The 15,168-nt window shown below is 43.2% G+C and overlaps 1 protein-coding gene across 5 annotated transcripts in view; it reads left to right on the top strand.

Moving 5' to 3' along the window:
• col14a1a (collagen, type XIV, alpha 1a) overlaps window positions 1–15,168 on the top strand; it is a 73,463-nt gene that overhangs the window by 27,130 nt on the left and 31,165 nt on the right. For 3 of the 5 annotated variants that reach the window (XR_014766654.1, XM_084705617.1, XM_084705633.1), the window contains 10 exons: window positions 226–352; window positions 1,165–1,304; window positions 2,389–2,521; window positions 2,734–2,769; window positions 3,165–3,322; window positions 4,807–4,939; window positions 5,820–5,942; window positions 7,012–7,161; window positions 12,064–12,180; window positions 14,538–14,684. Coding sequence is in view for 4 of the 5 variants with exons in the window: in XM_084705617.1 (XP_084561743.1) it covers window positions 226–352; window positions 1,165–1,304; window positions 2,389–2,521; window positions 2,734–2,769; window positions 3,165–3,322; window positions 4,807–4,939; window positions 5,820–5,942; window positions 7,012–7,161; window positions 12,064–12,180; window positions 14,538–14,684 (1,264 nt within the window). In the remaining variant the exon portion in view is untranslated. The remainder of the gene's footprint in view (window positions 1–225; window positions 353–1,164; window positions 1,305–2,388; window positions 2,522–2,733; window positions 2,770–3,164; window positions 3,323–4,806; window positions 4,940–5,819; window positions 5,943–7,011; window positions 7,162–12,063; window positions 12,181–14,537; window positions 14,685–15,168) is intronic. The other 2 variants (XM_084705641.1, XM_084705625.1) reach the window with 1 other exon arrangement.

Genomic DNA, 15,168 nt, shown 5'->3' with positions numbered 1-15,168 from the left:
GTTGTTTAACTATTCTTGTGGGGAGCTGAAGTCTCCACTAGTAAAAATAATAATAATTAAATTGTGGTAAATGTTCTTGGTTCACACAAATTCTGTGCAACTGCTATGGGTTTTTAAGGGGGTTTTAGGTTATGGTTGCAGTGACTGAATTGTGAGTCCCAACATGGATAGCAATACAAACTATTGTGTGTGTGTGTGTGTGTGTTTGTATGATTCTATCCTCAGGTGGAGGTTGATCCAGTCACTTCCTGGACCTTGAACGACCTGAACTCTTTAACAGAATACTCTGTAGCCATCTTTGCCATTTACGATGAGGGCCAATCAGAACCTCTGACAGACAGCTTCACAACCAGTAAGATTACTTTGTTTTATTGTGCTTATTATTATTGCGCTTTCATTTTCACTGCCTGAGTCACAGACAGCGCTTATCGTGAGACTGCCAGGCTCTCTCATTCCTGTTTGGTTTGACCTTTTGTCTGTATTTTACTCTAGCTGTATTCTTTTCTTCCAAATTCCTCCTGCCCTCTTCTCTTCTCAGCTCTGAGATATTTCCCACAGCCATGTCGCCTATGGGAAAAAAACACTCCGACGTCACTTAAAAATGTAAACTTAAATTACGTGGTGTTAAACAATTTAGAGACTTCGTGAAATTTCATTACCTTTCAGTGATGTTTCATTGCCCTCACCTGAATGGCCAGTGAAATAGAAAGGTTGCTCTACAGCCATTAAACTAAAACCCCATTTTACTGCATCCCTTGCTGATTTTGCACAATGTAGCTGTTTGTGTGAAACAATCCAACCCTCATTTTTGTGACACGAGGGGGACATGATCCCTAAACTCGATTTTGGAATTACTTTAGCCTCTCCCTGCCCCCCAACCCTTAGCTTAAAGTCACACGGAGCTGAGTTTAATTTACTTTGTTAATAAAGTTCAATCATTGGGCACAAACAATTAAACTTCCGTAACTTCTTGGGTACGAGCTATTGAAAACAACACTGACATTTAACGTATTACAGAAGGTGCGTGAGGGACGAAACGGGGGTTGGAGGGGCGTGTGGGAATGTGATGCCCCATAAAACAGGTCAGTCCTTGTCCCGTCATTTCTCTCAACACTGTGCAACTTCTCACCCCCCCCCCTCGCCCCCCCCTCCAACCCCCATCAGCACCTGTGCCTGGGCCTCTGAACCTGCGAGCCAGCGAGGTCACCACCAACAGCTTCCGGGTCACCTGGGGTCACGCTGCCACGGACATTGCCCTCTACAAACTGTCCTGGGCCCCTCTAAACGGAGGAGACACCAAGGAGGTCAGCAGTGCAGTAACATCCACCTGTCTGCCTCTGTTTTTGAAGCAGACTGAAACGTTGGTGTCTGAAAACAGTTTGGGATGAGTTTGGCTTGAAGCAGTCTTTAAATGAGTTGGATTTGAGTCCTCACAGCAGCTACGGGTTGTTTTTTCAGTAATTTTTGTTTGGATGTTGGTTGTCAACATCACGCATCACCAGAGAGAGAACCATCTGGGTGTGGTCATGTGATCCGCGCTCTAAAATCGTGAAAGCCCCAGCCGTCTGCTAAAATAACCCTCTGTCCATCTAGTGTGACATCATCATTGCCCGCCGCTGAGTTGTGGGCTGCCAGACTCTGGACTGTGTAGGTGGTCCAATGCACTATAAGCTTTAACGACAATCTGACTTCCCAAGCCAGCTGTTTTTTATAGATAGGAGCTCAGGTCGATGTGTTTACCTAGATTCACTGGAGCAGAAGAGAGGGATGGAGAGCAGGAGAGAGAGGAAGGAGAGAGTAGCAGAGAGAGAGAGACAGAGTAAGAGAGAGGGAGTAGGAGAAATGGAGAGAGAAGGAGTCAGACTGTCTTACTCTGTCTTACTCTGAGTAAGAGAGAGGGAGTAGGAGAAATGGAGAGAGAAGGAGTCAGACAGAGTAGGAGAGAGGGACAGAGAAGGAGTTAGACGGTAGGAGAGAGGGAGAGAGAGTAGGAGATGAAAATAGTATGAGAGAGAGAGCATGGAAGAGAAATTTAAAAAAAGAGAAAGATGCATACTATTAACGTGCCAATGAAGCAACTGAAATTGTAATGAATTGAAAGAGAGAGAGAGAGAGAGAGAGAGAGAGAGAGAGAGAGAGAGAGAGAGAGAGAGAGAGAGAGAGAGAGAGAGAGAGAGAGAGAGAGAGAGCGAGAGAGAGAGCGAGAGAGAGAGAGAGAGAAGGACTGGAAGGTCCTGCCATCCAGACCAAGAACATTTCAGTGAACATTTCACAACTCACAAGCAGACGTTGACGTTTGATGTTAACAGGCCTATCCTGTATGTACTCAAACATTCATAATGCCTTAAAGTACAGTATATCTAAGAGGAAGACTCTGTCTCTCTCCAGGTTGTGTTGAATGGCAATACAGCCTCCTACCATCTGACTGGCCTGAGCCCCTTCACAGAATATGAAGCCATGCTAACTGCCATCTTCCAGGACAAGTCTGAGAGTGCCACTGCGTCTGTATTAGAGACCACACGTAAGACCATACACACTTTCCTTTGAGAAGAAACCAGACCAGTTGTATTAGTCTTTCATTTGGATTTTTTATGTGTACTTCACTACAAAGTCAGATATTGTTTTTGTACCTTGGACACTAAGTTGACAAATGGAAACAGTCATTTCAGTTGCTGTTATTGTATTATAATAAACTTCTATTGAATTTTCCCTTTTATGTGACTGTTTTGCCAGTCGCCAGGACGACAACGGTTGCTACCACAACCCCAGGTAATAAAGGCCCCAATTTTTGTAAAAAAAGAATTACGACTGATTAGTTTATGGAAACGCTTTGTGTTTTCCCACGACTCCCTCCCTACCCTCCATTTGCCTCGCTGGGTCTCCATCTGTTCTCTGTTGCGCAGAGTTCCACACGAGTAAACGCTGTTTGACTTCTTTAAACCTAATTCTGTTGAGATAATAAAAGCTACTGGCTTGAACATTTTTGTTGCAATTTTGGAACTATTTCATGATTTTTTGGATAACAAAATGAAGTGAAACCACACCTCATATTTAAGTGATGTGCTTCCTGTTGGGTCCACTCCATGGCTTTATCCATTCTGCATGATACGCTACTTAAATGTGATACTCTACATATGTGTTTCTTTGTGTCTGGTCTGGTCTAGTTGTGCGTCTGGGTGTGAGGAACCTGCAGATCAGCGACGAAACCACCAGCAGCCTAGATGCATCCTGGGAGCTCGAGGACCCATTGGTGGACCAGTACAGGGTCACCTATACCAGCCTCAAGGGCAACCGCGCTGAGGAGGCTGTGAGTATGGAGAAGGTAGACTGTCCTTGTCTGACAGACTGAGGTGCCTGTGAATGTGGAGGTAGACTGTTCCTGTTTAACTCAGGGATCTGTAGGAGTCTGTAGAACAGGTAAACCTGGCAGCTCTCCATACTTATTAAAGACAGAAAGGAATGTTTTATGTAAGTAAAAGTTTGTGAAGGATTTTAATTGAAATGACCAGCATAAATACTACTGTAACAATGCACTGGAAAGGTTTCACAGCACAAAGCTATTGCACAACAATGTAGCCACAGTACGTTGGTCAATCGGTCAAACATCACGTATATCATGAAACACCTCGTTTGTACTCGTTCTTAATACAGTAATGCTGTAACAACTTTGAAAATATTGTCTAAATAGTGAATTGTGAACACAGGAAAGTACACGTAGAAATCTGACTATAAGTAGACCTGAATGTCTAGTTAACGGTTGATAGTAACACTGTAGAAGTGGAATCCACTAATGTGAGTAATTATCTGTTTGCATCTATAAACATACATTTGGAGCCTGTTTGGTAGATTAACTTTAACTCAAAGCAAATAGGTAATTTGGGCAAATGAGAAAAGAAATTCAGGTCTCGTCCTTTACTCTCCTGACCATCTCTCTCCTTCTCTTCCTCCTCCCTCAATCTTCACAGAACCCTTGTGCCCAGTAGCCTTGAGTGACTCTGATTTTAAGATCTATTTCTTTTACTTTCTCTCCCCCTCCTCTCTGTCTGTCTCTTGTTCTCTCGTTCTCTCTTCTTCCTCTCTCTCTCTCTCTCTCTTCCTCTCTCTTTCTCTAATTCTCTTCCTCTCTCTCTCATTCTCTTCTTCTTCTTCTCTAACCAGTTTTAATTTCCAGCTGGAGTCTGACCTGTCTCTGGCTGGAGCTGTGCAAGAGGGAGGGATAGGACATTCCATTATCTTTTCAAGAACCATTTAGTTCACTGAGAAAAGGAAAGCACACAAACACACACACATACATACATACAAACAAACAAACAAACACACACAGAGATGCACGCATTCAATCGTGCACACACATACAAGGCCATACACACTCACACACACGCTATAAAGCAATCCATTGTCAATACTGTAGATTGAAGTCTTGTGAGGACGTATTGCTGAGAGAAAACTGGGTTGTTGTTCAGCCAACTGGCTGTCAGGCAGGGTTCAGCACCACAGCTCCAGTGGACAGCTCCTTTAAGACTAAATGACTACATGTAACAGGAGATGAATGGCAGGACAGTGCATCCCAGGGTCTGGCAGGACAGGTTAGGACTGGGATAGCACCCTTAGACACTGTTCCTCACCATTCTCCTGTGTGACAGAATCCTTCCAGTTTATCACTCTCTGTCTCTCCCTCTGTGTCTCTCTCCCATGGGCACACACTGTCTCTCTAGCAAGCAAATGCACAACGCCCCCTCCCTCCCTCCCAAAAAAAAACATGTGCACACACTCACTCACGTGTCCCGTTTGGCTCCCTCCTTCCAGATTGTGGTTCCAGGCCAGCAGAGGAGAATCCTGCTTCAACCCCTGCTGTCAGACACCAAGTACTTGGTGACAGTGACCCCCGTCTACCCAGGCGGAGAGTCGGGCGTCAGCGTGTCGTCCGTGGGATCCACGTGTGAGTACACACCCCTCCCTCTCACTCACTGCTGGCTCATCAGTCCTTCCAGTCATGGCCTATGGCACCGAGAGTCCATTAGAACCCATTTGATCAGCTTGACGAACAAAAGTGTAAACAGTCCAAGAGTGGAAAATGTCAACAGCAGCATATGTAGGCTAGCCTGCACATGACATCAGCTTTATGAGGTCTCTGTGGGTCTCTTTTGGCTACCCTTGGTTTAGTATGATGAGTGAAATTGGATCTTTCTGGGTTTGATTCACACTGGGACCATCTATTAACAGTTATGAAAGGCAGTCATACGCTGGATAGTTCCAGTGCGAAGCCCTCAAATATGTGTTTTATTAGATTTCATGAGTTATTTCTTATGATTAGTCGGTATCATGTCTTCCTTACCATTCAGTTTTGAAGTGTTAAAGTAAATAAAAGCCAGAAGGGGAAAATGCAATCCCCTTCAGAACGATTCCATTGTAAATACCCACCCCTGTCCCTGTAAAACGCCAGCAGTTCATGAATCACATGAAAAGCAAACACACAGATGACATCCATACCTCAGTTTTACAGCTGTCTTTGCTCATTTCAAGCCTGTGGTTTACGCATCCCTTTGAGCTGTAGACCATAAGCCTATTAAAAACCAGTGCTGGCGGATATCATCCAGTTAAGTTCTCTGTAGGTCCCTTTCTGCTTTTCTTGGTTAAGTATCATGATTGAAACTTGACAGTTGTGGGTTCAATTCCCACTAGGACCATCTATACCAGATACAATTGCTACACTTAGGTTGGATGGAAGTCTTAACCTAATGTCTTGCCATGTATGACCTTATGTAGGCTGATATAAACAAGTAATCACTAACATTAACATCTACTCTATCTTATCTTAGTGGCCCTCTCAGCTCCCAGCAACCTCAGGGTGTCCGACCAGTGGTACAATCGCTTCCGTGTCACCTGGGATGCTCCCCCCTTCCCAGCCATGGGCTACAGGATAGTCTACCAGCCCACCTCAGGTACACACACACACACACACAAAGACAAATGCATACGCACACATACGCACACACGCATGCACACACACGTCTTCTTAGATACCTGCTACAACAAACCTGGGACCTTCCCACCTCAGGCAACTGCACCGTGCACACACACCCACGCACACACGCACACAAACATACAGTACACACACAAACAGACACAAATCTGGACCAGAACCAAAACGACACTTTCCTAAATTCGGTATAATTTGTCTAAAATGGACAGGCATGCTGTTCACATTAATGCTAATGTACTGTATACTGTTTCCACCTTTATCTCAGATATATCCCACATGCACTGACACACACACACACACACAAATACATACACACACCACTCCCTAACATCTTGGAGTGTCCTTTAACAAGATGAAGTTTTCAGCGTGTATATTTCCATGACTGCCAGACAGAAGTAGACCTAACACCATTACCCTGTCTGCAGTTTCCAACGGCTATATAAACAGAAAGGCTTGATTTGTTTGTAGAACAAATTGGGGAAAATATCCCACTGTTATGGAGTCCACATTGGCCCTCTGTTCTCCATTAGAAGCTGTGTGGTTGAGCAGGCCAAGCCCTCTGCCTCGATTTACAGGCTGCTAAAACACACAGGACAGGAAGCAGAGTGATCTCTCACTAGCGCCAGATTAGATGGCTCTCATGGTGAAGGCTCCATTCCTCTCTCTCCCTACCACCCCAGCACAATGTCCCTGCGTCCTGAGCACATTGTGTGTGTGTGTGTGTATGAGATAACTTGCACTTTTTCACATTTTATTTCGGTCTCACCCAATGAAAGGAATTAGAGTATTGTGGTTCATGACCTAGATACATTAATACTGGTTTTGTTTCTGTGTATGTGTGTTTGTGTGTGTTTATGCGTGATTATTTGTATGTCTTGCTAATTTACTTAAATACCTTATGGTGACATCATTACTTCAATCAGTTGGATAGACCATCAATCTGTGCTGTCTGCTTTGTCTTGCATAATGAGTTGCAGTAAATGCATACAGTCGTTGAAACAAACAGTGGATGTGTGTTTCTTGTCCAGTTCCAGGGTCAGCTCTTGAGACTTTTGTGGGTGAAGATGTGAACACATTACTGCTCCTGAATCTGCAGACTGATACAGAGTACAGCATCAAGGTCATCGCTTCCTACACCACCGGCTCCAGTGAACCCCTCTCTGCCATAGGCAAGACATGTAAGTATCTTGGTCTAGGGCTGTAAGTACCTTTCATGTAAGTTATTAAAGTGAAATCAGAAAACGCTTCTGGGAATTATATAGTTGCCTGGAGCAAACTTTCTAAAAACAATCTGACTTGTTTTCTTTGAAGTAATTGCTCCCCCGACAGACTAAGGAAAACATTTATATTCCGACACTGCCATGGAAATAACATCCTTTGTGCATATGAATTTTATACTAGCAGGTGCAACACAACCCAGAACATTACTTTAAGCTTCTCTCTTAAAAAATAACACAATTCCTGGCTTGTAGAATCTTTGTGCAGAACATCTGCATGGATCTGTATTCTACTGTATGACCAAGTTAAGAGAGTGTTTTAAGTGTTGTTATTTAGGATTAGGCTATCACACACGCAACCACACACACAGACGTAGACAGACACACACACTCACACACACACAACAACACACAGGGCCGGCCCTAGGGTTTTGGAAGCCCTAAAAAAAACTAGTGTATGGGGCCCTTTTGATTGGCAAATCTACCCCCAAAAATTGTGTGTATGTGTGTGTGTGTGGGGGGGGGCGGCCCTGACCACACACACTCTCTCAATGTATTTGCCTCCCTGCCTCTCTCTCTCTCATACTCATCACTCACTCACGCTCACACATGCTCACACACATTCACACTATACTGTATCCAGGTGGTCATAAACCACAATACCGTCTCTCATGTGTTGGATAGATAATTATTCTTAATAAGGCCCAAGCCATCCCATTTATACAGCACTGAACTTTAGGTTACGACACCAAGCTCTAAGAAAAATACTGTCTTACTTTTACCTCTGCCATAGTTCATGTCTCCTTTTACAATTATATCAGCATATTCGTGGTAAGTCACATCAATATTTAATGAAAATTTTAATTGGACCTTTTAATAACTAAAGGGACAATACACTATTTTATATTTCTCCATATCAGGGTTCTGTAGCAGTCAGAAGCCGTCCATGCATACATACAGCTCATTACTGTACTAGGACTTGCATAAAGAAGTGATGTGTTCAATGCATTATTCATACAGTATAGAGATAATCCTACTGACATATGTTTCTCCTGATTTTCTCGGCCATCATGAAAGAGATTCTATTCACAGCCATGTAAATGAGACATGACTGTAGAGTCCCATACGGAATATATAAGGCATATATGTACAAGTCATATATGAAACCTATTAGAAATGGGAACAATTTCGTAAATCACTTATGTATTAAATTATGTAAATGTCTTCCCATAAAATCTTCATATATGGCTTATATACTCATATAAAACAAAATACTATGTAGAAATCATATATGAAACTTGTTAACCAACAAATTAAGTTAAGAAGGTGTTACTGTAAATCATCTGCTATACTTGCCTCAGCAATGTTTGTTCATACCTTTGGACAAGCACAAATGGGATTATATCATGACTTGTAATCATTATGAGGTGACTTTTTAACCCTTTCACATCTGCTGCTTACAAAAGTAAGTTTTGACAACCTTGGACAATTGCAAGCAGGATTTGCTCGGAAGCTGAACCTGGAAAGAGGTGCTGTTCCGACCGTATGTTCATTGCAACCGCCTATAAGGACAGTATGATGTTGTGCTAAGCAGTTATTAGCAATGCTAATGTTTCCTGTATAATATAGCATACCAGGTGGAATGCTAAATACGTTTCTACACACATCAAATGACTCTAGCTAGACTAGCTAGCTGTAGTCGGCATTAGAAGGGAAGCTTCTGAAAAATAGCCAGAAAACGAACAGCAGTCTGGTATTGCTAATGCATGTATAGATAATCTATTTGAAAGAAATTGAGAAAGGCAGGTGCTTGATACAGGATACGGTAGCATTGCTAGTAACTGTTACTAGTAGTAACACCTAGACTGTAGGCATGTAAACAAGTTTAGCTTGCTAACGCAAGAGCATAGGTAGAATGTGTGATAATTTAGCCTAGTTTATTGGCAATGGGGCTAACGTTGATTCATGTTCCTGACTGTGTTTCATTCAAATAAATAACCTGTGTAATGTAAATCTACAATCCAGATCTTGGTCATGTTATTTTTCAGCAAGTTATTTAGAGCTAGCTAGCTAACTGAAGCCGAGTAGAATCAGGATATGGTTTGGTTGCTAAGCCTAACGTTCTACCCACCCAAGTCAATCCAGTTTGCTTCAACAACAGAAGTGGAAACAAGTAATGTTATCATTTCAAATGATATAGTCAATCTGTTGAAAACTGTGTTGTGTAGACACAATAGATTAATATGCACGCTTTTATCATCCAACTTTCAGTGTTTTAAGTGCTGCTGTTGGCCGTGTTGCGTTTTTGTTCCCCAGCTTCACTCGTTGAAAACCAACCAATCAGCGCGCAGCTCATCTAAATTTTAATGAGCATACCATAAAAGGAGAAAAGCTAGTGTTTTTTCCCGGGAACATTTCAGAGGATCTGTCAGTGGGCATAGAACAGCACCCGGGCCATTTACAACCCAACCAATGTTACATACCCTATTTGGAGACCTTAAGAAACAGTGTGAAATACCCCAACAAAACAGTCAATTGCTCCTTAAACCCAATGCAAACCTTAATACTTACTTCAAATACAAGCTACTGCTTGTATCGGGACACACTTTATAAAACCAGGAGCTGGGCGGACCAATGAAATTGCCAGGGCTGGCCTTATACGATGATGGACAGATGATCCACAGTAACGTAATCAATAACTCACGAAAGAGCGCTTGGGTTGAATTCGTTTTCAACAAACAACATATTACGTTGCTATGATTGGTTGTAGGTCTATCCAATTGAGCGAAGAGGCATTTGTTTTTCGGTTGAAACATGCCCCATAGTCAGGGGCACTTGTATTACGGCGCGCCTTTGCGTACTTGACTGATATAATCTAACCTTACACATGACATGTTGGTTGTCAACTATGGTCAGAGATGTCCAAAAATCAATAGACATTCAGCAGTTTCCTTGGCGTTTCGCCATCTACAAAGAAACGCCAACTGGGGCCAGAGCCGAAAAAATCCAAGATATGCAGCTCCAAGATGTGCAGTGGCTTGAAGCTAACGATCATGAGCGCACTGAAATGTGGTGCAAGATTTGCGGCTCAAATCCACATCTAGCAAACAAAACAGGTCCTTTTTAACCATCCTTTATTTTACAAAAATGAAAATAGCAAGCAGCACATGAATGTGGCGCAAGCCATCGCTAATAAACAAGCTAGCCGAGAAATGTCTAGTCGCCCACTTGCCAGATAGCGAGACTCAGTTTAATATTTTTCTCCTCGCCTTCCTTAAAGCTAAACACGCACGTCCCATGTCCTCCTATTCTGAATATATTACTTTGCTGAAGCAGCTAGGAGTAAATGTCGGAGGTGCATATGTAGGCTATATCATCCACGTGAAGGGGGCACACGGATCAGAGCATCACTCACACAATCGGGGAGTTACGTGCCATGTTGCTGTCTGCTGAATTTTGGGGGCTGCGTACCAGACACAATCTCCGGGTACTCACCTGCGTAACCCACTAAAAAAGTTATGTGCACCCCTGCCCATAGTCACAGCCCAACGGAGAGTTATCAGACTCATATTCTGACTAGAATTATGAGTATGACAACGTCGGGCTAGGTTCTATGGTTATCCAGTGGACTAAGTTGTCTGCTTCATCCACAGATCTCTTAGCTTGGTTTGTGCGGACTGCTGGGGGTCATCAATGCTATAAATAACTGGCATTTTTCTTATATATGTCACGGCCACAGGCGTGCCCCCCTGTTGTTTTTGGTTTTGCCCTGTCCTAGTGTTTCCCATGTCATTTGATGTGTTCGACTTCATGCAACGCCGGCGTCGCCTGCAGCCCGACTGACTTGAAGCAGCCAATTGCATTCTCAGCTCCAAGGCAGCCGGCTGCAGCCGACTATCGGCGCCGCCGTGGCTGCATGAATTCGAATATACCTAATGCCTTAACCTGTCTCGTTAGCTTCATTGTGTCCACCTGTGTGTCGTTTGGTTCTGTGTATTTAGGTTTCTGTTTTGTGTCCAGTCTTTTTGTCTTGTCCTTACTACCCATGTCCCTGTGAGTAGGCTACCCTGTCTGTTCCCCGTTATGACATTAAAACCCCTTCTGTTCTACTTTGCCTCCCAACTCTCGTGCATTTGGGTCCTACCCCACCTCACGTCGTGACAATATATTTACATGTTAAATGATAATATGTTAAAATGATGGGATTTTTACTCTGTATAACTTGAGACAACTATCATCTCAGAATTCCTGCGCCTCGTTCATTAATTGTATATTGCGGGACAAGTTATCCCTTATTTCAATGCCTGTGAAATGCAAGGTGTTGCGCGAGAGCGTGAGAAATGGCTGAAATGTGAATCTCACTGCAAATGCGTGAGACTTGAGAGTTCTGTGATGTGTCGTTTTTTGTGTTTAATATCCTCCGTGGCGACTCCTTCAATGTCAAGCCTTTTGTTGTATTACTGTTTTGTCCAGTCGAGCCATCAGAACAATGTTTGTTTGCTTTCACTTGCTACTTTTGTAAGATAGCGATGCGAGCTGAACTCGACTGCTCTCAATCAGACTGTCAGGTTAATCATCCATGATTCACAGTCTCTGCTTAGTGACGATGACACATTGGCCAGGGCTCAGCCATAAACACTTCTCCATTTATCATGGACAAACAGACATGGCTCCGTAATTCATTCGTATTATGCTGTGGTAGCTAATTAAATTACATGTTTAATGCTTACTGTGATCAATTGTGTATTTAGGAAACTGTCTAGTCGGCTATGTCAGGACCATCAACAAAATGTTTCCACTGGAATTCAGTTCTCTCCCTTAATATTACTCACTTGTACACTGTCTATCTCCCTCCCTCTCCAGTGTCTTTGGGGGTGTCTGGTCTGAGTACCTACCAGGTGCGCTCGACCAGTCTGTGTGTCCAGTGGCAGCCCCATCGCCAGGCGTCTCTCTACAGGGTGGTGATTGAGTCCCCACTCAGTGAGTACCCTCCAAATCCTGATTCCTCCAGAATAGGGAGACACAACTTTACCCCTTGTGTGCTGTTTACGTCTGTGGGACTTTTTTATGTTCATCCAGAATCCGGATGTTACATGATGTTACACTGTAGATACACACCTACTGTAGATACAAATCTACAGTTTATAACATTTGAAATACATTGTATAATTTATGATTTATTACAACATTGTAACAATGTTACAACAATGTTAATGTTACACACCCATCACACTCACCCATAACATTTACATTGACATTTATTCATTTAGCAGACGCTTTTATCCAAAGCGACTTCCAAGAGAGAGCTTTACAAAGTGCATAGGTCACTGATAATAACAACAAGATAGTCCCAAAGCATTGCGGTGTAACCAACCTGTTATAGTGACACAAGGGAGAAACAAAGATGTCAGTATAGTTCCTGTGTCCTTATCTTGTCTAGTCAACCTTGCCTAGTCAACATGCTCTGACAGCACTCCTACACCCCTCCACATCACTTTGTCCGAGACATCCTCTCTTTTCTACTGCTCGTCTTTGATGACCTTGCACAATTTTCTTTTCACGGACACCACACCCGGGCTTATCCTCCAACACCCCGCATTCTCCACAGCCCTCTGTCTCCCGGCGTGAGGCAGGCCCGGATCAGCAGCGCTCGGCTCAGGAGATCTGAGATAATCTCCGATATTAAAAACAGAACCCGACTCTAAATTCCCACGTGTCTGAGCGTGGTCATTGATCACGTAGTGTTGGGAATAAACCAAGCAGTAACTGTTACATTTACTGACCATTGTCTTATTATCATAGGCATCCTGTTGGCAACCCATATGGGCACACCATAATTCAATTAGCACTCATGGCTAATTCACTTTTGTGCGTGCACCTGTTTTCTAGGTGATTCTTGGCTGGGCTGACCGGCTATTAGAGCCGCTGACTGGCTGACTGCCGTGTTATTGTACTATGCGCATGTTTGCTAGGTAATCCTTCAAATATATTTTCAAGAATTTCACAGGTTAACCATGATCTTACTATTTTATTCCAGCCAGAACATTTTGAGAGTTCATTGTAAGACCTCGTCAAATAGCAGTATGGCTTAGAAAGAATCCTTTTCCATGTCATTTTATAGCTTGATTTGAAGCAATGTGTTGAGGTGGTTTGGGGACGGCAGTTAATTTTCCAACAAGACTTTGAATGTTTTCCAGAAAGCGTCCTCTCCCACTGTTCCTACCTATGGAGCAGTCTGGGTCCAGATTACATTCAGCAGGTTTATTGGATTAGAATTTCTGTGGTTCACGGTGACTTTGATTGCAAATGAGAAGCCAGACTCATAAATCTTAACATGTATGGGATGCCGGGACATACGATATGATCGTCATGATCTGTTCCCAATATCAGATTTTTTTTTTATTCCCTATTTTCGCACTTCCATGGACAAAAGAAAGAAAAGCTTTTTCCCTTTTTCCATAAGTATCCCATTCCTGGTAGTCCTATCAAAACTAATTTCTGTATAGAGGAACATAGAATACAACCAGATGGAGACATGAAGACAGTGTGTGCTGAATGGTTTTGATACAGAGAAAGAAGAGATACAGGACTAAGCTGCCTCTGCCTGCATACCTGTTTTTCTACCTGTTTACCAGCCTACCTGCCTGTCTATCTACCTGTTTACCCGCTTACAGCTTGTCTTTCTACCTGTTTACCAGCCTACCTGCTTGGTAGCCTACCTGCCTATCTCCCTGATTGCTGTGCAGCCTGTCTGTCATACTCTGGAAGGAGATCAATCAGGGGAGATTAAGGAATTAAGATTCAGTAGCAGGGGAGGCAGATTTCCAGACTACATCATTGTGTTTTGAGTCTCCTGGCTGACTGACTGACTGACTGACTGACTGTCTGGCTGACTGTCAGACCTGCTGCCTGGCTGGCTGGATTGGTAATTTGTAATAGTGTTAAATCAATGCAGCTCTTCTAGGGTCTAGTCCCCAATGGCTGGTGCTTTATCATGAATCTAGCCAGAAAGACACCTTGTGAGAACCAGATGGCTAATTATAGCTGACTAATGGATAACATTAGTTTTGTCATCGACTTGTGTGATGACACTGTTGACGCTAATCCACACAACTCTGCCTCCCTTCTCCCCATCCCTCCTTATACAGCTGTTCTTGATTATGAACCATTAAAATGTCAAGCACAGCCCTCCATCCTCAACTCTTCTCCTCCCCTCTCCCCCCGTCTAACATCGATCAAAGAAAAATCTACTTTTTGGATCATTTATAACATTAGGCTTCAACAGCACAGCAATGAGATAATTGATGATAAAATAATATATCTATTTTGCTTTTCAGATGGACAGCAACAAGAAGTCAGTGTTGGGGGCGGAGCCTCCAGGCAGTGTTTCTATGACCTGTTTCCCAACAGCCAATACCAGATCAGAATTTACACCCAGCTCCAGGACATGGAGGGACCCGGGGTCATGACCAGCGACACCACACGTACGGAGCAGACTGGTTAAATACTGCACACCACACTCTATATATACTCCAGCTGTATACTGCACACCACACTATATATATATACTCTACCTGTATACTGCACACCACACTATATATATATACTCTACCTGTATACTGCACACCACACTCTATATATACTCCAGCTGTATACTGCACACCACACTTCATATTCTTCTCTTATCCTCTTTCATCTCTCCTCTCCCTCCAGCTTCAATGTCACTTAGCAGGTATAATAACAGGCTAATGATGCAGGCCATTGGTTAGCAGATGATGTGGAGAAAGCTCCTGCTTTAGGGACAAGAACAGCTTTCTCTGTGACTGGCTTATAGATAAAGAGATGGATAGATAGGTCTGTCTGCCTTGGAGTGCTGCCGGTAGAAATAGGATTTTCTCTGCCATCTCACGGGAGCAATACACGCCTCTTATCAGGGAAAGCGATGTGTGGGTTTATGTGTGCGCATGC

The sequence above is a fragment of the Hypomesus nipponensis genome, chromosome 2, assembly GCF_054491055.1.
Source record: "Hypomesus nipponensis isolate SF chromosome 2, ASM5449105v1, whole genome shotgun sequence".
NCBI classification, from domain to species: domain Eukaryota; kingdom Metazoa; phylum Chordata; class Actinopteri; order Osmeriformes; family Osmeridae; genus Hypomesus; species Hypomesus nipponensis.
Note: the sequence above shows the minus strand (reverse complement) of the source record. Positions and strands in the feature narration are given on the sequence as shown.